This window comes from Sarcophilus harrisii, chromosome 4 (assembly GCF_902635505.1).
Source record: "Sarcophilus harrisii chromosome 4, mSarHar1.11, whole genome shotgun sequence".
Lineage (NCBI taxonomy): Eukaryota > Metazoa > Chordata > Mammalia > Dasyuromorphia > Dasyuridae > Sarcophilus > Sarcophilus harrisii.
The window spans coordinates 29,072,301-29,096,921 of NC_045429.1; the positions used below are offsets into that span (position 1 = coordinate 29,072,301).

Genomic DNA, 24,621 nt, shown 5'->3' on the forward strand with positions numbered 1-24,621 from the left:
GAGTTCAACACTGTGCTGTCCTAGAGTGTGGAGGCAAACAGGCAAGAAACCAGGGAGCTGAGCTTCCACCTCCTCTCCGTGGGCATGCCCTGGGAATCACATTTTAGGAGACAGCCACGCCGAGAGCGCCCGGGATCTGGAGAACGTGGCCGAGGCTGCCGAGGCTCTGAGAAAGAAGGCTTAAGCGGAACCCGAGGGCTGACAGAGAGAGAGCAGCTTTGTTCTGCACGTCTAGCTGCAGGGGAAAGGGCCTGAGAACACCACAGAACAAATGTGCTCAAATGGAGACTTATCCAAAAGTGAGAAAGCTGCAGTGAATGGGAGTGAGCTCGCTGTCGACAGAGGGATCCCAGTGCAAACGAAGGATTCTGAGAGAAGTGTGCCCCTCATCTCCTTGAGGGCACTGTTCTGGGACCTGGGACCTCCAGGTGCAAGGGTGACAGCGGGACGACAGGCAAGGCCAGGACTCTGGCCAATTCCAGAAAACTCAAGCCCAAAGAGCAGCTTGGTATGGCTGTGAGCCTCCAGCAGACCTGCTCGTTTCTGGCCTGGGCCTGGCCAAGCCCAAGCCCGTGCAACCAACGGGGTGCTTAAAAAAGAGCTGCCGCCTCCCGCCTGCCCTTCCCCGTCTCTCCCGCCTGCTTTCAGGGGCAACTCGCCCTGAAAGTGAAATCCAAGGGATTCGTCCAAGGGGAAGCTCCCCCACCTACGTATGAGCCTTTTGGGGGCCTTCATGAGTGACCCAAGAACAAGGCAGGGGAGCCAGGCCTCCGCTAGAGGAAGTGTCCCCCAGCCGGCCAGAGGCCAAGGGAGGCCAGGCTGCCGGGCCCCAAGAATGAGGAATGGAGGTGGACGGTCCTGAACTCAGGAAGAATGTGGGTGCCCTTGTTCCCCTCCAGGGCTAACCAAGTAAGGACACAGAACCTGACTCCACACTCAGCCAGAAGGAGGCCGGGAGGAAAGACTCCAACCAAATCCCTGTCTTACAAGTGAAGAAATGGAGGCCCGAAGAAGATGCGTCCATCCAAGGGTACGGCCCACCCACAGTCAAACCAGGACCCCTGATGCCCAGCACGGGAGCACGTGCTGGACAGGGAACAAACAGGAGGGCAGGGGGCCCAGAGCTACGCCAAGCCACCTCAGGGCAGCGGGGGCCATGGCGCTGAAGGACCAGGAGCCGGACCAGGAGCTGCTCTTTTCCACTTAGTCCCAGAGTGCAAGACCAGGGCCAGGGAAGGGAAGAATCTCACTACCATATTAACCAGTGATTTGTGGCTAAAGGCCTAGAGGCTGGGGATCACTACCAAGACTATGGGGACTCAAGCCTGGGGAGGGGCTAGGAGGGCTCCTGAGCTGGTCACTCATCCTCTGCAACAAGGGGCCTGGCCTAGAGAGCAGGTGCTAGGATACTACCCTGGGCAGCTTTTAGCACCCCAAGCCTCAGGCCGGCCGAGAAGTCATGAGAAGCCTCTAGAAGCCCCTGGTGCCGAGTGTGGCCCCCCAGGGACTAAGAAAGGGCCCGGAGACTTGGGCAGGGAGGGCCAGAGCCTTTCAAGAGCGAAGCACCCCTTATCCCTCGCAGAGAAGAGATCCAAAAGGAAGAGTGGGTGCCGTTGGGGGAGTCAGCAGGGAGGGGAGAGAACAAGGCTGGCTAATGGGACCATGTAGGGCAAGGAGACTCCCTCGATGCAGGGACTCATGGAACTTTGTTCTTCCTTATGGGGTCCCATTTCATTAAATTAATATGTTCCCTGGCTAATTTTAAAACAAATTTGGAATCTATCACGATGGGACTCGGGAGCAGGGAGTTCATGGAGATGTGAGCCAGGACTCTCAGGAGCTGGTACTAAAAGCAGCCTCAGGCTTCCTTCATCCCCATCATTGCCACCTGTGGTCACACCATGTTTTGTTGATGTTTCTTACATCGCCATAATGTCTCCCAGCCCTCTCCTCCTCAGCCAATCCATAGAGAAGATAAAATTGTTTAAAGATAAAAAAAAGGGGGGGGGCCCCACAACCAATCGATAATAATGACCAAAGTCTGGATGCCCACCTGCCTCCAGCCTCTACCTGCTCCAGTCTGCCCTCTGCCCAGCTGCCACGGTGACCTCCACAGTAAAACAGAAATTCCCCTTTTCAGCATTTACGGCTTTTCCCAACCCAGTTCCAGGTTGTCTTTCCAGACTGACAATGTACAATTTCCCTTTCACCCAGTCTCACTCTGTGCCTCCCATGTGTGTGCCCACAGACATACACGCCCATTTCTCCCCTTTGCCCAGTGCCTCCTGACCTGCCGAAGCAGTTCTTACACCTGTGGTCACCAACCAGCTGCCAGGAATCACCCCTTCCCTCCTGCATGCAGGTACTGACCCATGTGTACGTGCTGCCCACCCCTCAGAACGGAAGCTACAACTGAGACTTCTGCCGGCAGGGAAGAGTTTGCTGAGGGGTCTCAGAGCTCTTGGAGGCCTGATGCGCGCCCCAGCTCAGCGCCAACTCAACACACAATGTGGGAGAAAAGGGATGGGAAAAGATGCTTAATCAAGGTTTGAGCTGGTGATCTCAAAGAGGAAAGATGATCCCCAGGAAGCACAAACTTCAGAGTCCTGAGTGAGAATCGGCCCCAGCGGCCCCGCCACCCTGTGCTGGGAAGCCCCCGGAAGCTAAAGAGATGGCCGCGGGCCCAACGAGGGGATGCCAGCTCCAGGGCACAGCCACGGGGGGCGTGCCATCGAGGCAGACCGACCAAAGGACCCAGGGACAAAGCTGCCTTGGTTCTGCGAAGTCATTGAAGACGACCGACACCAAGAGGCTTCAGAGAACAAGGGGAATGAACCTTGGGTCTGTGACTTTGTGGTCACAAGTACTGATCCCCACTACAGCCTGTGAGGGGGCTGCTAAGACCACTCCAGGTCACACGTGAGGGAGCTGAGGCTGAGAAGGATTCTCTTTCTGGCTCCAAGTCCAGCCCCCCACCCACCGCTTAGACCACGTCGAGGTACAGAGTCTCCCCTCTCCTCCAGGGGGAACCAGCCCTTCCCACCAGCCCCAGGCCCTCTCAAATGCCTGCTCTCTGGAGTAGTGGCACAGTGTTTTCAGGGCCCTTGGGCATGGGCCACGCACAAAGAATCCCCAGAATCCCACCGGGAGCCAAGCCCACAACCGGCCCAGCCCTCTGTGTCCATGGAAGGAGGCAAAGTGGCAATTTCTGGAAAGTCAGCGGCATCCCAAGCCCTCCCCTACCCCCAGCATTGGGAAGGGAGGGGGACAGGGACAAGGAGGAGGTACTCACAAGCTGCCTCTTCTCGGAAGGCTCAGCTCCTTCTAAAAAACAAAAGAGAGGCCCAAGTTAGAGGTGATGAAGGCTGAGGTTCAGGCACTTCTCAGGTTTGAAAATGTGATCTCCTCTCCCTGTGACCTACCCTGGGAGGCACATGGATGAGCCTTGAGCCCAATCTGCTGCCCACCCCCCGGCCACCTGGGCCTGACTCATCAGAAGCAGCAAAAGGAACTGGCAGGTTTAGGCTGGAGAAAAGAAGGCATTGAGGGGTGGCCAGGGGACCAGCCTGGTTCTGCCTGGGTCCAAAGGAGGACAGTGGGAAGGTATCAAGGAGAGGAGGGTTGTGGCCTGGGGAGATGGGGGGGCACATCCTGGGGAGGTGAGGGGAGCACAGCCTGGGGAGGTGAGGGGAGCACAGCCTGGGGAAGGAGGGGAGCGCAGCCTGGGGAAGGAGGGGAGCGCAGCCTGGGGAGGTGAGGGAGCACAGCCTGGGGAGGTGAGGGAGCACAGCCTGGGGAAGCGGGCAGCTCCCCTCCTTGGCAGTTTCCAAGCGGGAGCTGGATGACCCCTTATCAATGCTTTGGGGGACTTGGCTGACCTGAGGAAGCGGAGGCCTCTGGGAAGAAGGGGACAGGCCCGTGCCCACAACCTGAACACTTGTTCCCAGCCTGAGGAGAAGGCAGGAGGAAGGGTCGCCAAGCGGCTCAGCTTAGGCTGGCCACCAGGGGGCAACATCTCCCCAACCAAGAACCCTGCCATGGGACAAGTCAACCAAGTGTTGTAAGCTTCTGTTTGGTAACCCCCAAAACTCCAGCTTCCGGCCCAAGAACTCCCCATGACAAAAAGTACTGGGAAAGCTGGGAAACAACCCGGCAGAAACCAGGCCCAGACCAACAACATCTCACCCTGCACCAAGATATGGCCAAAATGGGCAACACCATCAGCAAGTTAGGGGAGCAAGGGACAGGCCGCCTCCTCAGATCTGGGGAGAAGGGAGGAATTCATGACCAAGCAAGACACAGGGACATTATGAAATGCAAAACAGACAACTGATTAAACCAAAAAGATTTGGCACAAACAAAATCAATACGGCCAAAATTAGGAGGGAAGCAGAAAGCTGGACAACAATGTTTCTGGTAAAGGCCTCGTTTCTATAGAAATGCAAGTCATTCTTCGATTGATAAACGGTCAAAAGACACAGACAGACAATATTCATGTGAAAAAATGCTCTAGATCACTATTGATTAGAGCAATGCAAATTAAGACAATTTTGAGGTCTCACCTAACATTTCCCAGCTGTGTGACTCTGGGCAAGTCACTTTACTGTTTGCCTCAGTTCCTTATCTGGAAAATGAGTTGGAGAAAGAAATGGCCGGCCACTCCAATAAATCTGGGCTCACAAAGAGTCAGCCATGAGAAAAGAACCGAATCCCGATACCTGTTAGTGCCCACCCTCCCAAACACCCTGGAACGGAACCACTGTGTGCTTATTTATGCAGAGCTTCTGCAGGGAGGCCCCAGTAGTGCAGAAAGATCTTGGAGGAGGAATGCCCCATTCAACACCTTCAAGAAAGCCTGTGACAGCCATTCGTGGGTGTGACTGGGTGCTCACTGCTCCATTCTCCCACCTCCAAGAGGAGCCTTGGATTTTTCCACTGTCTGCAGCCTAGGGGCATGACACTGAGGTTCAGAATCCAACCCACTTTTGGTGGTCCCTAACCAGGTAATCTGGTAACCTTCTGGAAGCCAGCTTAGCTTCCTTCCCACCAGAGGTTTATTACACAAGAGGTGATCGTGGATAGTGAACCGACACATTTATCCAAACATGACTCGGCAGGTTGCACAGCCCAGGGTCACACACCCAGTGTCCAGTCCTGGGTCACCCAGGCAACCTTAATTCCTCATGTGTCCCCTGTACTCAACTTGTTCGTTTAACCTGTGCAACATCTCTCTGATATCTGTCCTTCTCCGATCCCTGCCTCCCCCCCCACAGGTGCAGCTCCTCATTACCTCACACCTATGACTCATTAGACACTGGTGGGTCTGCCTGCTCCAGGCTATGCTCTACACAGCTGCCAAAGCGACTTTCCCAAATGGGAGCCCTGCCTCCCCATCTCCTCGTCCCTCTGCTGTCCATCTCTCTCTCACTTGTTCTTCTCTCTCTGATTCTCTTTGTTTCTGGCTTTGCCTCTCTGTCGCTATCTCCTCTCTTCTGTCTTTGTCTCTCTGATTATCTTTGTGTCTGTCTCTGTCTTTGTCTCTCCCTTCCTCTCTTTTGTCCCCCCCCTGCATTTCCAGTGGCTCCAGATTAAATATAAAATCCTCTGCCATTAACAGCCCTTCACCAGGCTGCCCCACCTTAGTCTCCACACACCTTAGCCCGGCACACACTCTCTGACACAGGTTTGCTGCTGCCTTCTTGTTCTTCAAACAAGATACTCTCTGACTCATGGAAACTTTACCGGTTTTTCTCCAAGCCTGAGCCCTCATATTTCTACCTCCCGGTTTCCTTCAAGTCCCTGGTACATTTTCCTTCAAATAGGAAGAGCTTCCCAATCCCCCATAATCCCTGTGCTTTTGCACAATGCTTTGTTGGAGGCTGCTTCTCTCATTGGACAGCGCGCCCCTCGAAACGCAGCCACTCTCTGAGCCTTTCTCTGGGTCCCCTCATCCCAGACAAGAAGCCGGACACTTCCTGCCTCCTCTCAGCGTCAGCCAGAGCCTCGGCCCCCTAAAGCGCTTCCTTGGACACCGCAGGTTTCTGGGAAAGCTGGTGCCTGGGACCGGGCAAGCCCCACAGAAAATGAGGCAGAAGGCGGCCTCAGACTTCACAGAGGGAAGTCGCGATGAGGGAGGGGCCCAAGGGCCAGGCTGAGGAGTCATTTCCCCCCACCTGCAGGTGAGACATAAAGGGAAGAAAGTCCAGCAGGTGCCTTGGCCCTGCCTGGTCGGACCCCCTGGGAAGCTCCAGCTCTCTCCGGCCCCTCGGCTTCCTCCTGTTTCAGATTCCCACTCATCTCAGATTCCCTTGTCACCTGCTGGGGCAATCCCCAGGTGGCTGCACAAAGAGAGCCCAGCTCCTTCCCCAGAGCCGCCCTGCCCCCAGCCCTGCATGACTTGTTCCCAAACCTCCTGACAATTCAGGCCCTAGCCCTGGAGGCAGCTGTGGTCAGGGAGCCCTGGGAAGATCCAGGGCCACATCTCCGGCACCTCCTGGACGAGCCTTCTCAGCTGGAGGACAAGACAGCCAAGGAACCCGGTCTGTCGGCCCCATCCCTGTCCTCCCCCCCCCCACACTCCTGGGGCACAGCATGGAAACAAGCCTTGCCATATTAGCTTTCCTAGGTTCGATTGAATAAGCATTTATTAAATTCTTAATGTATGCCCGGAACGGTGTGAGAAGATGGGAGAGACCGCAGTGAACCCTCCCCCTTTCCATGAGGGGCCCACGTTCAATGGGGGAGTGGGAAGGGGGCAGGAAGAAAGTAGACCAAGGAGGACCTGACAGACACAGGGCCAGTGAAAGGCGGCCTGGTTATCCAGAGATGACCCAAGAGGGAGGCCCCGGGAGCGGCTTCTCCTTCCTGCTGACAGCGGCCCCAGCACTGCCGCCCTTGGTCACAGAGCGCCATGACGGCAATTAGCTCTGCCGCCCAAGGCCCAGCTGAGACGACACCAAAGTCCCGTCTTCAGCGAGACCCAATTGTTACCATCAGCTGCCTGAAGGGGGGAGGCTGGAGACCTCCGACCGGCCCAGGAGGCTGCCCCTGGAGCCGAGGGGACACAGCTGCCAGTTCGGCAGCTCTCCGGGCAAACTTTCTGTCCCAAAGTGGACCGCCTGTTGGCTGAATCAGTGTCGGGACAGCTGCCTCCGGAGGTTCTGGAGTCAGGCTGAGACTTGGAGCTGTCCCCCCAGACCCTCTCCTCTCCACCACTTCACGTGGTGATCTCACAGCTCCCTCAGATTAAATCGCCGTCTCCATGCAGAGGCTTCTCGCTGACTCCTGCAAGAGCTGCTGGGTTCTGGGCCAGGCTGCCTGCCTCCAATCTCTCCACAGGCAATCTACCTCCACTCAGAGTCCACCTGATTTCCCCATACTAGAGGTCAGAGGGTGCTCAGGAACTCGCCTGGCTCCCTAGCACCTCCCGGATCAAACATGAAATCCTCTGGCCTTCAGAACCTAGCCCTATTTGACTTTTCTAGCCTTACACACTCCCATAATCGATGAGCCGGCGATTGCGGCCTCCTGGCTCTTCCTTGCACAAGACCCTCCATATTCCAGCTCCAGGCACTTTCTCCAGCTGTTCCCCAGCTGGAATGCCCTCCCTCCTCACCTCCACCTCTGGGCTTCCTTCAACTCCCAGCTAAAATCCCATTTCCTCCAGGAAGCCTTTTCCAATCCCTTTCGATTCTGTCTAGAACTTATCTGCTCATTTCTGTGTGTGGGAACCTGTGAGCTCTGGGGTGGGGGCTGAGGGAGGAACAACTTTTGCCTTTCTGTGTATCTGCAGCTCTCGGGACACACAGTGACTGGCACAAGGCGGCAGGAAGCCATGTTGGGTGACTGAGTGCTGGGGACACTGCCCTGTGGGCCAGAGCTCCTTCCTCCAGTTGCGACCGCCTGAGGACGTGTCTGGTTCTGTCCAGATGCCTCCTCATGACGTGGAGTGACACTGAGGTGCGCCGGTTATCTCAGCAGAGGGCTAGCTCTTTACGGCAGCCTCAGCAAACTGGAAAAGCCTGGTGTCCCTGCTCTGCACGCGCTCTCTTGCATGAGGGTCACCACTGAGGGGGGTGGGAGGGATGACACAAGCCACAGAAGGATGAGTTTTTCATCTAGAGCAGGTCTCCCAGGCCAGTTGCTGAGGGGTGAAGAAAAGGGTCCCTTGCCCCAGCAGAATCCCACACCCACCCAGAATTTCTTTTTTGAACATTCCAAACAGTCCCACTGGGACTTTGCCAAAGAAGGGCACATTAAACTTAAACAAAGGAGATGGAAAACAGAAACCGCTTTAAAGTATTTTGGAACGGACATTCAAAATCTCGTTTCTATAACAAAACAAAAACAGCAAAATGATAAATGGAAAAAAAAAACCCACTGGAAAAGTCACACCCTCCAGAAACATGGACATGGAGCGCTTATAGGTCGCCACCACCCTAGGGCCCCCGACCTGCCCCGGGGAGGAGGGGCATGGGACCTCCTGCGGCCATACGGACCGGTCCCAACCTTGTCCTTGGATGCCCCAAGCGGGGTGTCAGGCTTAGCAGAGTCACTGACTTTCAGCAGCTTCCCCAGTAAGAGTGCTTTACCTCCCCACCCCCCCATCACGTTTCTAGATGGTATGGCTTTTTCCCAATGATTCAGGAGATCCAAGTGCTAAGCTCCAGCTCTTCTGCACAAGGGGCTTCGTTCTTTGTCTCTGTCCACCTTAAAACCTCATTTCCTGAACAAAAGAAGCCAGCCCGGAGGACACAGCAACCCCAGGAGGGATGATTTCACCGGAAGCCCACCCAAGATGCTCCCAGCGTACTCCAAGTCCTTCCGACAAGCAGGTTTCTACCTTAACAAGAGCCCCCTCCACACAGCTCATCAGCAGCTTTTAAGCCATCAGGCTTAGGGAATTTATTGGGCTGTTGCTGGGCAAGAAAAGTTCTAGCCATTTCCTTCCTTCTGTGGACTCTGGACTCTGCAGCTACACCATTTCCAAGGCCACTCCCAGGCTGAAAGTTGACATCTTGGTCAACAAGTGAATACCCTCCCTTCCAGCATCAAGGCCCTTCCCCTCCCTGGGAACCAGAGGCCCCTTCTTTAAACACATCACGAGGCCAGTATCTCTCACCAGCTGCCATAGAAAACCTCAGTCCCCAGGCAGGACAGAGAAGGGTCAGAAGGAGCACTGCAGGCCCCACTGTGAGGGAAGCTTTCCGAGGGTCCTTCTGCGCCTCAGTCTCCTCTGCTAGAGGAGGAGGAAGCTCTTCGATGGCCTGGCCCACTCTAAAGCCATGACCTGCCAGACTCCCCAAGTCAGCCCCCAAGAAGGAAGCCGACTCCGGCTTACCCGCCGGCCTGTACAGGGCAGGAACTCAGTATGACTGATTTAATTCTACAACAAGGTGCTAACTCAGTGGAACTGATAAGACAATGGTCATCTAGCCTGTGAGTTCTCTAGTTCAGTACGATTGATTTAATCTTACAACAAATAATGGTTCCCTAGTGATATGACTGGTTTATACTCAGTGTGATGTAATGATGTAATGGTAATAGAGCATATAAACTGGGGACTGACTGAGCCAGAGGGAGACTTCAAGACAGAGACCATGATGGTGATTCTCCTGCTTCCTCCACTGAGACCAAGGCCCGTCTGAAGGCTTCCAGAAAGCAGGCCTGGGCCCCAGGCAAGGAGACAGACTCTGAACAAGACAATAAAGAATTTGGATTTCATCCCTGGTTATTCTGCTGAAACGAAGGCTGATCTAGAGACTCCAGAAAGTCAACTGGAACATTATACCTGCCTACTGGGCTGCCTGCCATCAAAAGGCAAAAACAGTCAAGAGTGATAAAATAATCCAATAAGACTAAACTTAGAGAGAACTGTTAAAGTGCTACAAGCTGGACTTAAAACTTCTATTTTGCAGCATCTACAGTACAATTCAGGAGCTAAGACCTGAGGGTCTTAGTGGCCACCTGGCCCCAAAGCCAGCCCATCCTAAAGCAGAGGAGTCCTACCCAGCCTAGGGCCCCCCTGAGGGGCGCGGATCCTGCCCTCTGCTTGGTAGAAAAGAGTGTGACCAGATGCATGACAGGCTGCTGACTGGGACATAACAGGGCAGGTTATGAAAAGGAGGGTCTGATTGAGGCAGGAGAGCAAAAACAGTTAGCACAATTACCTGGGCCGCCCTCTCGCCATACAAACATGAAGTGGCCCCAAGAAAAGGCGGGACTCTCAGCTCCAAGACCGTCCCCCAGTTGGAGTGCTCCCGAGGAGAGTTTAGGGAGAACTCTGGATCCTGCCATCTCACCCCTCTGTCCCTGGCTCCCAGGGCAGACGCTGCCATCGGCGTTTGGGAGGCACTTGCTGCAAGTGCGCCCACAGGAAGAGAGGAAGTCCACTCCGATGCTCTGAAGTTCCCGTGGTCCTCCTTCAGCTAAGGGGGCGCAGCGGGGAGCCCAGTTGCCAGTGCCAGTCAGGTCTCAGAATCAGCGGAAAGGGATCAGACACTAGCGGAGCCTGAGATCCGGCTCCCTCGGACCACCTGGCAAGAAAGCCTCGGCCTCAGCTGGAAGGAGGACAGGACAAAGAGGGAAGCGGGCAACCCCAACCTGTGTAAAGAATCAGCGGCAGCTGTGTTCGCCCAGTTCTGCCCCATCCGGTGTTCCTGATGATCAGGCAGAGAATGCCCTTGCTGGGCCACTGCCCTGAGGAGGGAGCCCAGGCCCAGCAGCCACAAGGCCATCCTGGGGCTCCGATGGGGCGGAGCAGCTCTGGTCTGCACTTAGCACAAGCTAGTACCCAGGAGCTGCTTAACAAATGCTTGTTAACTCGTTCCTTCATTTGTTCCAACGACCAACAACCCCAAGCCAAGTCTGTCCTGTGCAGAATACAGAGGTAACAATGGGGCTGTGCCTACAAGCTTAACGGCGTAGTGTCCGTGGGTCCCAGCTCTAAGGGAATGCCCTTCCAGAAAGCAGGCCTGGGCCCCAGGCAAGGAGACAGACTCTGAACAAGACAATAAAGAATTTGGATTTCATCCCTGGTTATTCTGCTGAAACGAAGGCTGATCTAGAGACTCCAGAAAGTCAACTGGAACATTATACCTGCCTACTGGGCTGCCTGCCATCAAAAGGCAAAAACAGTCAAGAAGGGCGAAGCCCTTCCACCTTGTCCAGGACAGCCTATCCCAGGCCCACTTCTTCGGCTACCTCTCCTTAACTAATTATCAACTTCCCCCCAAAGCTACAGGTCCCGGTAACCTGTACATGATGCTGTGGGTACCTATGGTCTGACCAGGGAACAGCCAAAGCCTGGGAGCCACCATGTTCCACCCTGTCCGATGTCCCTCCTGCAGGACATCGAGGTCACCCTTAGCTCGAGTCCAATGACGCTACCAGCATGATGTTCCTCCTTCCCCTCCGGCAGGGCCCCCTCCAACACTCGCCTTCCCATCACTTTCAGAGAGAACTCGCCCATCACCGAGGACTGCTCAGACAGCCAGAAGTCCACCTAAAGCTGTCAGGTCCAAGTCCAAGCCCCAGGCTCTCCCAATTGAGCAACTGATGTCAGCCCAAGCTTCTAGCTTCTCTCCGTTGATAACAAAAGAAGTTTCCCATGGGAATGCATCTGGGCTGGTCTTACTCTGAGATTACAGTGTGCAGGCAGCCCTGGGTTCCCGAAGGTGTGTGGGTCTCATGGCAAGGGGGATGGCTAGGGGAGGCTCAGCACCAGCACAAAAGCCATCAGAGTGGAGTTTTCTTGCACAATGTGACTCTTATGGAAATGGATTTTAAAGGACAGCACATGTTTAACTTATATCAGATCATTTGCTATCTTGGGGAGGGGAGAGATGAGGGACAGAGAAAAACATGCAACGCAAAGTTTTATAAAAATTAACATTGAAAATTATCTTTACATTGGAAAAGTAAAATACTATTTGGGGGTTCAGGGGGGAAGCCAGCAGAGAACCTAAGTCCCAGCAATTTGAAAAAAACAGCTTAGTCCCTAACCCAGAGAAAGCCTTCTTGGACAGCCAGGTGAGAGGCTCAAAGGCAGAGGGACACTCCCCGTGCTCCTGGAGCGCACAATGGGGGAGGCTTCAAAACGTCAAAGGGTCTCCCAAAGAGCTAACGGAGAGCATTTGTACCAAGCATCCCCAGTGGTTAAAACCAGGGTCTTTTCTCAGCCTCACTGCTCCCTGCCATGGTCCCCCCAACTTGCCTTCTATGATTCGGCTCTCTCTCTCCCACTCAACCCCTTCGGAGTCTCCTGCCCTGAGCCCCCTTCTCATCTCTTGATATTCTGGATGAACTCAGCAGCATCCATGGCTTCAAATTCCCATCTTGGTGAAGTCTTCAGTGCCATCTCTCCCCCTGGGCTCCAGGCCCACCACACCTCCCAATCACTGCCACTTGAAGGCTTCCCTGGCACTTCAAGCACAGCTCCTTCTCTGACTTCCCTTTCTGAAGGCACCAGCATCCTCAGAACCCCCAAGTTCCAAATCTTGGGGCCCTTGCCTCCTGGCTCTAGCCCACCACCACCACAGTTGATGTTCTGCCGGGTCCCACTGAGGCTATATCTGCCACACCCTGTGTACCCCTCTAGCATGGCCCCCATCCAAATGCAAACCCTCACTGCCTTCCACTTTGGGGTTTTGAAAACCCTCCTAAGTGCTCCAGCTTCAGACTTCTCTGCACTCTACACTGTTCCTCACACAATGGCTCAAATACACTTCCTAAGGCACAGGTCCGATGACGGGACTCCAAGCCTTCCATGGCTCCCTGTGGCCCTTCACTTGGCTGTCAGGAGCCTCTATAATCAACAACAAGGATCTTCCGAGCATCCATTATGATCCTGACCCAGTGCTGAGAATTGACAACCCTCACTATTCAGACAAATTTCATGTTTCCCCTTTACACAAAAGCCAAACTAAATGATCAGCCTTCCCTAAAGCTCAGAGAGCCACCAGCTCCCGCCTCCAGGCCCTTCATCAAACCCTCTCTCCTCCCTGGAATGCACTCCCTCCTTGCCTCTCCCTGTGAGGAACTGCTTCCCAGAAGGCTTCCACAGGCCACCAGTCCTGCCACAACTTGGCGTCCTTGATTTATCTGGGCATCAAGGTAACTCCCCCCCAACCCGCACCAAGAAAGCAAGCTCTCTGAGGGCAGGCCCTGCCCATCAGTGTTTAGTCCAGAGCCCTGTAGCTGACAGAGGCCACATCCACACCTGTCAACCAGGAGGAGGGAGCAAACAGCCGGGTCCAGGGGAAGGTGCCAGGCTCAGGGGAAGACCTGCATGTCATGGCCATTCTCTGATCTTGGGAGAGTCATCTGACCTAGTAAAAGGAGACAATTACAGCTCTCAGGGCTGCTGACGGTGGCTGTGAAGCATAATATCAAGGGATAAAATATGCCCAAACTTAGAAGAGACTGAAATCAGCACCAAGTCCAACCATCTTTCCACTCACCCTACCCCCACCCCTCAAAGATCACTTCTTGCTGGGGGTTATCAGGGCTTGGAGGAGGTACCATTTGACCTGGTTGCTAAAGAATGGGAAGGTCTCCAAAAGGTGGGAGGAAGGTGGAAAAGGCCATTCAAGGAAGAGGGAATGTCCAGGCTTTGCAAAGGTAAAGAAACCTAGAAGTTCAAGGGAGCAATGGCTCTTGGCACTGCCAAAGGTGGTGGGCACTCCACCTTACACAGCCTTGAATGCCCAGCCAAGGACTAAGAGCCCCAAGCTTGGGGGAGGGGGGAACCACAGGTGTTTCTGGAGTTGGCCATGATTGAAATAGTGACTCATAATTGCTTGGGGGGGGGGGGGAGATCAGGAAGACAGGCTGGCTGAGTATTGCAACAGTGCAAGTGGGAGGTGATAAGGACCTGGGCAAGAGGAGCTGATTCAGCAGACACCAAGAGCGCCAAGGAGAAGACATGAGGCTGCCTCAATATGGCAGAGGGGGCCGAGAAAGCCAAAGCCACCACTCCCTCCAGCCCTTCTACCGGCTGAACCGTATTCCCATCAGGCCATCCCAGAGGTCCATCTTCACTAGCCAGCACCACAACTTTCCCTGCAACCCGCAAGGCGAAGTCTCCATCCCTGCCCTTGAGGACTTTGCCAGCAACAGTCAGAACCTTCCATCATTTTCCTTCCATTTGTGGAAGAGCCAACAGGGGCCCAGGAAGTCTCCTAGGATGCAGCAGCAGCAGCTGAGGCCCTCCCTAAGGCATCCTCCCCCCAGACTGTAACAGGTTGGTAACCCGAGAGAGGCAAGAGATCCCCCTGAACTACAAGTAGTCTTAAGTTATTGTGTGGCCAAATTGGCAAAACTCCTTCTGCAGCTGAAGACCACCAAAATATAGGCTCGGTACCACAGGCAATCCAAGTCCTGCTCTGCCTCCTCTTCAGTTTATCAGCACCAAGTCTGTGCAAGCCCGCAGATGGACACACACACACACATACTCACATCACACACACATACACACACACACTTACATCACACACACACACACACACACACACACACACACACACACACACGTAGTGTGTGCAGTACCCAAGTAGGTCTTACTTCTAGATTTGCTGACAAGAGGTCATAACTTGGCCAACATCTAGCTCTCTCTCCTTACTCTGCCTACTCTGGCAATTTTTATGCTGACTCAGGGAAACCTTTTGAAACACTTTGCCCTCCTTCTTGCTCCAGGCAAACCTTGACTAAAAAGAAGGAACCTTCCAGAAGTCACTTGAACATCAATTTGACAAGAACTCTCCCCACCTACAACTCCTCACTAAGGCTGATTCGGCCTCTGTGCTGGAGGATCTACAGGAAAGAGGTAGTCACCGTTTCCAGAGGTCGCCTATTCCACTTTGGAACAACTCTCCCACAAGTCACCACAGGGAACCCAGGGAGGGGAAGGAACTGGACGGTCACAGCTGTCCCTACAAAAAGAAGGTCTAGGAGTCCAGACAGGGGGTCCTCTGTCAGTCAGAGACAGAAAACTGAGTCAAAGCCATATGGGCAGAGCCCCAGGACACAATCCAAGAAAATATCCGTTCAGATACACCTCACCCATGGCCCTTACTACAGAGTAAGACACCTTTGAACCAAAAGGAAAAGGTTTAGAAAGAAGCCCTTTCTCTCCCACTTCCCACAAGCCCCAACAGGATTTCCCCTGAGACTTAGGTGGTGGCTATTTCCATAGCAACAGCTGGGCACCAAGGCTAGCAGCACAAACAACACTTAGCCCAAAAGCCAGACAAGTTGTAGCACCCCAGAGAAGGCTGGGAGTGGGAGCACCAGGAAGGCCCCAGGCACAGAACGCCCAGATCAGCAGCCACTGTTCTGGCCTGTGCCCCAGAAAACCCAGATAACCAGAAGACTCTGGGAAAGTGAGGGTCTCCCAAATGGAAGCTGTCCTATGGCAGCTGAGGGCAAAGAGAGCAGCAGCAGCCGGGGCACACCCAGGAGAGGTAGGGGAGAGTTTCCAAAGCCCCAGGAGAGGTAGCGGAGAGCTTCCAAAACCAAGTATGAAAGCCACGGAGCAGGCTCAGCCGAAAAGCAGCTAAGAAGGGACAGATGATACCAGCATTGCTGCCAGAAGCCACAAGGATGCCAAGGAGTGCAGAAGACAGACCAAAGGGATCAGCCCAAAGTGAGAACGGTTAGCTGGAGGGGTGTGGAAAGCACTGAGTGGGAGGCTCAGATTGGCTGACCTCCAAGGGCCTGCCCAGCTTTGGCATTCCTAGCAGAGACAGCTGAAGAGTGGGACCAACCTGGTCAAAAGAATCCCCTTATTCCTCTGGGGCTTCCCTAGAATTGCTTGACATGGTCAAGAAACTTCAGGTAACCTTGACAGAAAGGGAATCCAGGAGCCAGGGGAAAGACCTGGGAAACCCCCAGGACATGGTCTCAGAAAGTATGTGTGCGCGTGCGCACACACACACACACACACACAGCCTTGAATGGTGCAGCCCAGAGAGAAGACAAAATCTTGCCAGCAATGAGAGACCTCGCCTGGCTCTGTCCAAGGTGCTGGTCGTAGAGGTAGAAGGACAGCCTGAATTTCCCGGGTAACAAGAAAGCTGTTTGTTTAGAGAGGGAGGGTGTGTGTGTGTGTGTGTGTGTGTGTGTGTGTGTGTCCAGTCCTTCAGCCATGTCCTATAGGAAGCAGACAGGCTTCCTCCTAAACAACTGAAGATTGCTCATTTCCTCAGGATCCTAGAGCAGGAGACAATGTAAAAGGTAGATCCAGGAGCCTGAGTTGCAAGTAGCCTGGTCCCAGCTCCTCAAAAGGTTCTTTTCTACTAAGCACTGACCTTACCTTGTCATTTTTTTTACTGCTGTTTGATTTAAGAATCAAGGATTTCACCTAATTAAGCCTTTCTTAATTATAAACAGCTGGGCTACTCTAATGGGAAGACTATCAGAAGAAGAGCCCAAGGCCCAGGCTGACAGGTTGAAAGGCCTAGGATAAGGAAAAGCCTTCTTGAGGATTACCTGGAACAAATTAGATCCATGAAGGACCAGAGCTGCTGCCTAGCAGGGCCTGAACCACAGTAACAGAAAAAGGTCCCAAAAGGGAGCAACTTCTTGGTCAAGGGGCACAAAGATGAAGCCATTCCTACTTAGGTAGTCACTGCACCCTGAAAGGAGATTCCTCCTTATGGAGTTTCCAGCATCTAATAAAGCACCCCAAAGACATAGGGGGTCAATGGCGGCAGGAGGAAGACTTCAAACCCTCGGCCCTGAGCCAGACATTAACCCCATCAGGGCTCACGGGGAAGCTGGTCAGCACTTGGGTGGGAGGGGCAGAGCCTTCTAACTTGGTCACCAGCAATCCTACAGAGAAAGCAGCCATGGCTATGTGTAGATGCAAGAGAGAAAGGCTGTTCATTGGGCCTAAAAAGGGAGCTAAGAACCAGAATGTGAATTCAGAACACACACAATAGGGAGAGCTGGACCACAAGGCAGTCAACAGGCATCTTATAACCAGAATCCGCCAAAGCACACAGCTCCTGACCACTGAAAAGCCCAAAAATGCCCTCCACATAACAGGATCCCACTAACCCTGATCTCCACCACTAGAGGAATCCAGGACGATCACACAGGAAGCCTGAGCATGCAGGAGAGAACCAGCAGAAGGAGCTGGAGACACTGAGTTCAGAGGAGAGAAGATTCGGGTAGGACAGGAAGCCGGCCTCTATGGGCATTCTGGGTTGTCATGAGGGGAAAGGGAATCAGTCTTTTTCCACTGGACCCCAGAAGGCAGAAGTAGAAAATGGAAGAGATCATTCAGACTTGACATAAAGAACCTGCTAATAAGAGGGAGAACCACTTACTCCTTGGGAAGAGTAGATTCCTGGGGCCTCATTACTAGTATCTGTAGCATGAGAGAAATTGGAAATGGACATCATGACTCAAAGGTCTACACTCTTAAACCCCTGAAATAAATGTGTGTCAACAAAACAGGAGAAGTGTCCATGAGAAATATGCCTCAAATAAGATTTTAACTGCTTTTGTCAGTCAAGAGTTCAGGGCTATGTGTGCCTGGCAGAAATGGGCTTGTTCCAAAAAGGACTCGGACAGAATCTTGGGCTCAAAGTGCCTACAAATCATCAAAACATAGTCATATGTTCTCCTCTCCTCTCACCAGCCCCAGTAGAATGTAAGCTCTCTGAGGGCAAAGAGCTTATTTTTTTCCCTTAAATTGAAGGTCTAACCTATAATAAGTATTTATTTGCTGGATTAGAAAGAAAAAACGGGTGAGAAGAGAACAGATGGCAAAGAAATACAGACCTGAAAAATTTCTGACAATTCTGCAGATAAGTGCTCTACTTAAATGTTCTCCCCAGCAGGTCTTGGGAGATGTTGACAGATTGCAGAACTGAGACTCCAGGGCATAGCAGAATATGTGATAGCCTAACCAGAAGGCCACTTCTGCTTTCTTGGTGAGCCTAAGATCAGAGGCCAGGGCCCTCACTCCCAGCCATAGGTTTATCCTCTGCAGAACACATTCAGACACGAGAACTCAATGACTCTGAATATATGGTCTGTAAAACCTCTGCAAGAAAAATAGACAGGAAAATCTTAAGGAAGAAAAGACAAATGGAAGGACTGGAAGAGAATGAATGCCACAGAAATCAGGCTGAAAGGCAGGGAGAGAGTGGAAGGGTTCGTCACACTCAGAAATGGCCCAAGCAGCATTTTTAGAAGCAATCTAAAGTAATAACTTGGGTCCCAGACCTATTTAGCTCAACAGCATGAAATCCCCTTCTTAAAGAAATCCACAAATTTCCAGTCACCACAACAGAATAAAAGAAATGTTGACTCATTTACCCACCTGTGTCTTCCCATTTCCCCTAAGTCTCCCAGCATGCCTTTCTTCTACTCACCTGTAGCCCTCTCCTCCGAAGAATACTGGAGTCATCCATCACGCAAACTTGGACCACACCTCTAGCCTCCCAGGGGCACTCCTCACTGCTGTCTGTCCGGTCTCAGCTCACAGCCAGATCCCACCCCTTATGAGCACAGCTCAGTCACATCCCAAGGGCCAGCAGACCTGGCCAAACTTTTCTGAGTATTTTCTCCCTAGGTCATGGATACAGTTAAAAGCAGGAGGAGGGGCCCCAAACCAGCAAAACGCTCCCAAATGGAAACAAAATCCAACAAGGATGGGCCAGAGTCCCTTTCTTGGGGCCACAAAGCACCCCTGACTCTCCCACCTACTTTTCACCGCCAAAGAGAGCTTCCTCCCCCCATCACGGAAGCCCACCTTCCCAAAGCCAGAGTACGGCCCCAGTCACGGGGAAAAAGGACAGTCCTCCTTGAATCCTCTGGACAGAAAGTCCTTCCATTCCATCTGGTAGCCCGCTCTTTTGTTTCCCTACGCCAGGTCTGCTCTCCTCTCGGTCATCCTCAGAAGGCACTTGGCCTGAGCCCAGCCCAGGAGCCCCGGATCCCTGAGGTCACCTGGGCATGCCCCAATTCGATCAGTCGGTCACTCCGCCGACCCTAAGAAGGCAGCCCTTGCCCTTCCAGCAGCCTGAGAAATCGCGACTTGAGGCTTCCCGAGCCTTCCATGGTTCCCAGTTGTCTTGGGGCATCGGCGGCTCCTCCAGCCTAGGACTTGGGCCAAGTTGAGAAATGCCTTGGGTCCCCCCTTCAAGGCCGGTCCCAAGTGGACGAGTTCAGTTCCAAAGCAAGGGGGGTCCTCGGGAGAGAATGCCAAAGCAGCTGTGGGAAGCCCCCTGGCTGACGGTCATCGCGGAGACCCCGAGAGCGGATCAGAAGGGCCTCGGGCTGCGCTCTCCCGGACTCTCCGCCGCCTGCCAGAGATCTGCTTCCACTCCCTCATCATTGTTCTTCGGAACACGAGCCATCCGGCAAGCCACGCCCCCAACACACCCACACCCACCCTCCCAAGCAGGGCTGGGCCGGCTCCGGTCCGGGGCTGGCCGGGTCCAGGAGGCCCCCAGCCTCCCCTCCTCCTCCAACTCCCCCCCGGCCCGGGTCCCGAGGCGCAGGGGACGGGCTCCCCCAAAGCTCGGGCAGGGGTCCTGAGCACACGGGGCTCCGGCTCCCCGATCAGCCCCACACGGCCGGGGGTCCGGAGCGGGGGCAGCGGCCCGGGAGGGCTCTCGCCGTGAGGGCTGAGGGCGCCGCCTCCGCCGCCAGCCCGCTCTGCTGCCCGCCCCGCGCCCGCAGCCCGCTTCCTTCCATCTGCCTGGCTCTTTGTGAACCTCCCCAGGCTGCTGCCAGCTGCCAGAGCGCACGGTCCCTTCGCAGACAGTGTGCCTGCCCGGCGGGGAGGGGCGGAGCTCTTAAAGTCACAGGCCCCGGCAAAGTCAGGCCGAACTAGTCCGGTCCGAGGGCCGGCGGGGCAAGCGCTGATCCTGCCCTCCGCCTGGCCCCCGGCCCCGCCCGTGGGGCGCTCTGGGTCACCCTGGCTCAAATCTGGTCCGCGCTTGCCTCCGGCGGATCCTGGAGGGGCAGGGCCCGGGCAGGGCCCGGGCAGGGAGGGGAGAGCCCCGGCCGGCTCCCAGCGCAAACACAGTCGGCACACAGCCTGCCACACAGTAGGTGCTCTGTAAATGCCGTTGATCTGACTGGGAAACTAAAGGCCACTTGCTTAAGGAAGCTCGCTCTCACCCTCTGTCTCTGTCTCTCTCTCTCTCTGCTCCTCCATCTCCTCCTCTGTACAAGGGGATAACAAGCCAAGACTGTGGGGACAAAGTGCGGGTTCCCAGGATTCCCGATCCAACAGGCCTTTGAGTCCCTTCAGGCCTCCAACTGAGCCCCTGCCCAAATCCTGGGGCAGCCTCTGCTCCTGCCTCTAGGGCCACGAACTGTCCAAAGCCTAGCAGTGAGTGAGCAGTCCAGCACTGAGCTGGAGGGCAGGGCGGGGGAAGGAGAGAAAGAAAGCAGCTGGGAGCTGCGTGCTCCAGAAGGAAGCGGGCTGACCTGGGGAAGAGCCGCCAAGACTGAACCCCCCCCCCCCCCCCCAAGGGCCAGGTCCTGCTAGACCTTAATGTTCAACATTCCTGCACCAAGCAGGCAAAACCAGGCTGAGATGGTGGCGCAGGAAGAGAGTCCGCTCTCCCACCGAACACACCCAAAGACATCTCAGAAATACACTGGCACAAATCCTGATGGGGAAACTCAAGAAGGAAAAAAATCCTGCTGGGTCATTTTCCCAGCCCAGATCAGCAAAAGGTGACAGAAGTCTCCGGTTCCTAGGGTTAAGGAAGAGGCTAAGATTCAGGAAAGAGAAGTCTCAGCCCTATCCTGGGGCATTAGCAAACGAAGAGAATGACACAGAACAGAGCCAGGGCAGATGGAGGAGGGGATCTGTACCAGAGGGACCTCGGGCCTGGAACTCTCAGGACTAGCTTGAGCCCCGTCTGAAGGCCCCTGCAGAAAAATAATCAGAGTAAGATTCTCAGGCCCCTCTGAACTAGCAGCGCTTCCCATCTGGCTGCTAATCGGCCCAGCAGCCATCTGCCTACTGGAGTTCTAACTGCAGATACAATAACCAGACCACCCTGGGAGTGCTGAAAGTTGTAGGGTTCCCTGACTGAATCAAATCATCCCTGGAATCATGGAGTACCAAAACACTCAATACCCCAAGAAGGGAGCGGACAAGATAAATCTAGAACTGGCCTAAACCTTTCCAGAAATAATCAGGGTCCAAAATCAACATTGTTTGAAATCAAGATGTAGGCTGGAAGAATGAACAAATTAAAAAAGAATCCTCCCATAAAAATATATTGTGGTCATCAAAGATGGAAACCCAGAAGAGAATGAACCCAAAACAAACCCCAAAGAAAAACCCCACTCGAGCACACTCTCAGAATTGCTCAGAGAAGTGGTGCGTGTATATGTGTGGGTTTTAAATAATCGAAATAAGAGCCCTACAGGAAAAAAAACTGGATAAAAAAAATGAGAGCTTTGGAAAAAAGAAAACCAGAAGGAAATAAAAACATGCATAAGAGGTATAAAATATTGCCTAAATGGTTCCCTAAAAATCAGAATGGACCAAATTGAAGCCAATGACTCCAGGAAACAAGAAATATTAAAATCAAAAGACTGAAAAAAAAGTAAAGTATCACATAGTAAAAACATGGTATGGAAAAAGAGAAAAAAATTTAAGGATTACCTCACTACCTAAAAGTCATGATCAAAAAGGAAGGCAGAAAACATTTTTTTAATTTTTTTTGTTTCTAAATTCAATTTCTTTTATTTTCTGTTCTGAATTTCTCTTTCTCCTGTCTCCCTTCCCAATCAATTTTCAAGGCAAGAAAAGCAAACCCATTACAAATATGTATAGTAACAACAAAAATTCCCACATTAGCCATTTTTAAAAAAAAGGAAAAATGGAAGAAAAAGAAAATATGCTTCAATCTGTATTCTGAGTCTATCAGCTCTCTATCTAGAAGTAGATAGTATGTTTCATCAGGAGCTAGACATTGTATTTCAAGAAATCTTACAGGAAAGCTTTCTAGATCTCTTAGAACAAGAGATGAAAGAATCTATTTGTCACCTCTTGAAAGAAATCCCAAAATAAAAACTCCCCCAAAACATTATAGATACAAATCCAGAGCTTTCAGGTCAAATATAAAATATTGCAAGTAGCTAGAAAGAAATAATTCAAGTACTGAGGAACCATGTGAGGATTGCATACAGAAAAAAAAAAAAATAGTGGACATCTAAGCATTTGTGATTAAAAAGATCAGAGCTACAAAGAAAGGTTGACATTAAGATAACATATCAACTAGGATCTTACCTGCCCAAGTCCTGGACAAATTTGATTTCAGGACCTGGGCTTTTTTTTTTTCCTTGACCTAAATTCAAATCCATACACTAGGAGTTATATGAAAGTCTATTCCCTTTCCATTTCTTCCCTTTCCTCACTGAATACCTTAATCAGCAGTTCAAATTCCACAGTCCTTAGTTCAGCCCTTATCACTTTTCTTCTGGACTGCTCAAAACTAGGAGTGAAGGGAGACATAAGATAAGGAGAATGAACACTAAAAAAGGGCGAAACAAGCATAAACTGCTTACATTCAAACGAGAGATGATTCATGTGTCCCTCTGATCCCTATCAGCATTAGGAGTTGGAGAAAGAAGTCTGGGAATACTTTGGTTAGGTCATGAGGAGATAAATGAAAAGAGAAAAGATTCCTCTACATTCTTCACTTTCCCCACATTCATGGAGAAACAAAAAAAGATGAGAGGAAATTATCTCCTACTAATAGGGGGTTCAAGCAGACAGCCTTACAAACAGAGAAAGGGTAGGGGAGAAAGAGAATGACCCATGAACCTCACTCATCTGCACCAGGCTAAAGAAGGAAAACCATCCACATACTCACACTACAGACACGCACATAGAGCATAATACAGAAAAACATTTTAGGGACATTTCAACAGAGAAATAGGAGAGAAAGAAGAGGAGAGGGAATTGAAGGGAGGGGACATTAAAGGGAGAATTGGTCCTAAGTAAAACCAAGGATATATCCAAAAATGTAGCAACTCTTTTTGAGATGACAAAGAATGGGAAACATCAGTTGGGGAATAGCTGAACAAGATACCGTCTATGAATGTGATGGAGTTCCCAGGTGCTGTAAGAAATTAAAGGGATGGCTTCAGAGAAACCTAGAAGACCTGTATGAACTGACGCTGAGTAAAATGAACAGAACTAGGAGAATGATTCATACAAAGATAACAGTGCCGTAAAGACAAACAACTTTGAAAAAACTAGGGACTCACTATTTCAGAGGACTGATTAAAATATCACTCAACTTGAGATAAGAGACGTGAAGGATTCAAAATGCAGGAGAAACATTTACATTTAGATTTGGAGTTTTTGGACACAGCCAAGTTAAGAATTTGTTCTGTTTGACTCTACATTATGTAATGAGGTTTGATTTTTTTTTCCATCCTTAAATTGGGAAAGAGATGGGAGGGACAGAATACAGATTTTGCTCATTTTAAACAAAATGTAATTTTACAAAAAGACAAAATCAATCAACAAACATTTATTAAGTACCAGACACTATTTCGATAGCCTTCTAATTGGTCTCCTGCTGCCATGCAGCTGGCAAGAATACTGTCCTCCAGCCCTCCTTTGCTCCAAAGCCTTCAGATGCTTTCACTTACTTTCTCAATAAAACAGGACAAGTTCCTCAGCCAAGAATCAAAGGCCCTCCTGCCCAATTTTTGTCCTGCATTTCAAACTACCCTGTACGTTTGTGCTGGCCATTCCTGATCCCTGTTCTCCATTCCCCTCCTCCTTCAAGTCACCCGAGCCATTCCCTGAATCTGGCAGATCTTCTTTATCACCACAGTAAAGTCCTAGTCTTCCTTCAGGGCTCAGCTCAGATGTCCCCTTCTCCAAGAAGGCTGCCTTCCTTTACGGCCCCAAGGGACTCCCGGGCTCTCCTCCTTCCACCTTCCTTGTGGTGTCCTATCATACTTCACAAGAGAATGTAAATAAACGTTTTGTGAGCAAAGCCCTTCACACCTGTCCTTTTACCTCCAGGCCCCGGGACAGTGTTGCCAGCTGAACCTAAGAGAGGTAGCTTAGAAGCCAGTTCTGACGGGAGCTGGGATGCAGGAGCAGAGGAAGGGCTCTATCTCAGCAGGTAAGTCTTGTCTGTGGCTGGAAGCCAGTCGACCAGAAGGCAAGCCTGAAGGTCGAAGCTGGCTCCTTCGCCCTCCTCAGGAGTCTGCTGCTCATGGAAGACAGTCCTAGTAAACCACACACAGACAGAAAAGGCTCTGGAAGGACAGCACCTGGGAACTCCATCACATTCATAGACGGTATCTTGTTCAGCTATTCCCCAACTGATGTTTCCCATTCTTTGTCATCTCAAAAAGAGTTGCTACATTTTTGGATATATCCTTGGTTTTACTTAGGACCAATTCCCCCTTTAATGTCCCCTCCCTTCAATTCCCTCTGGAAGGGCCTGTTAACAGGCCCCGCAGGAACAAGAAGCCATAGTCCTACAGAGGTCCCAGACAGGCCCTGAAGCCTCCCAGGGAGCCTGAGGACAGTGTCTTTTATCATATCACCATTTATCTTCCCATGTCAAAGTGGAATAAAGAGCAACCCCTTCTCCATGTAGTTTCCTG

General features: G+C 52.2%; 1 protein-coding gene across 1 annotated transcript in view; it reads right to left on the reverse strand.

Moving 5' to 3' along the window:
- The window catches only part of MAST2 (microtubule associated serine/threonine kinase 2), a 113,279-nt gene that overhangs the window by 62,799 nt on the left and 25,859 nt on the right, over nucleotides 1–24,621 (reverse strand). Inside the window, 1 exon segment of the mRNA XM_031969200.1 lies at nucleotides 3,293–3,324. Within this exon segment, the coding sequence (XP_031825060.1) occupies nucleotides 3,293–3,324 (32 nt within the window).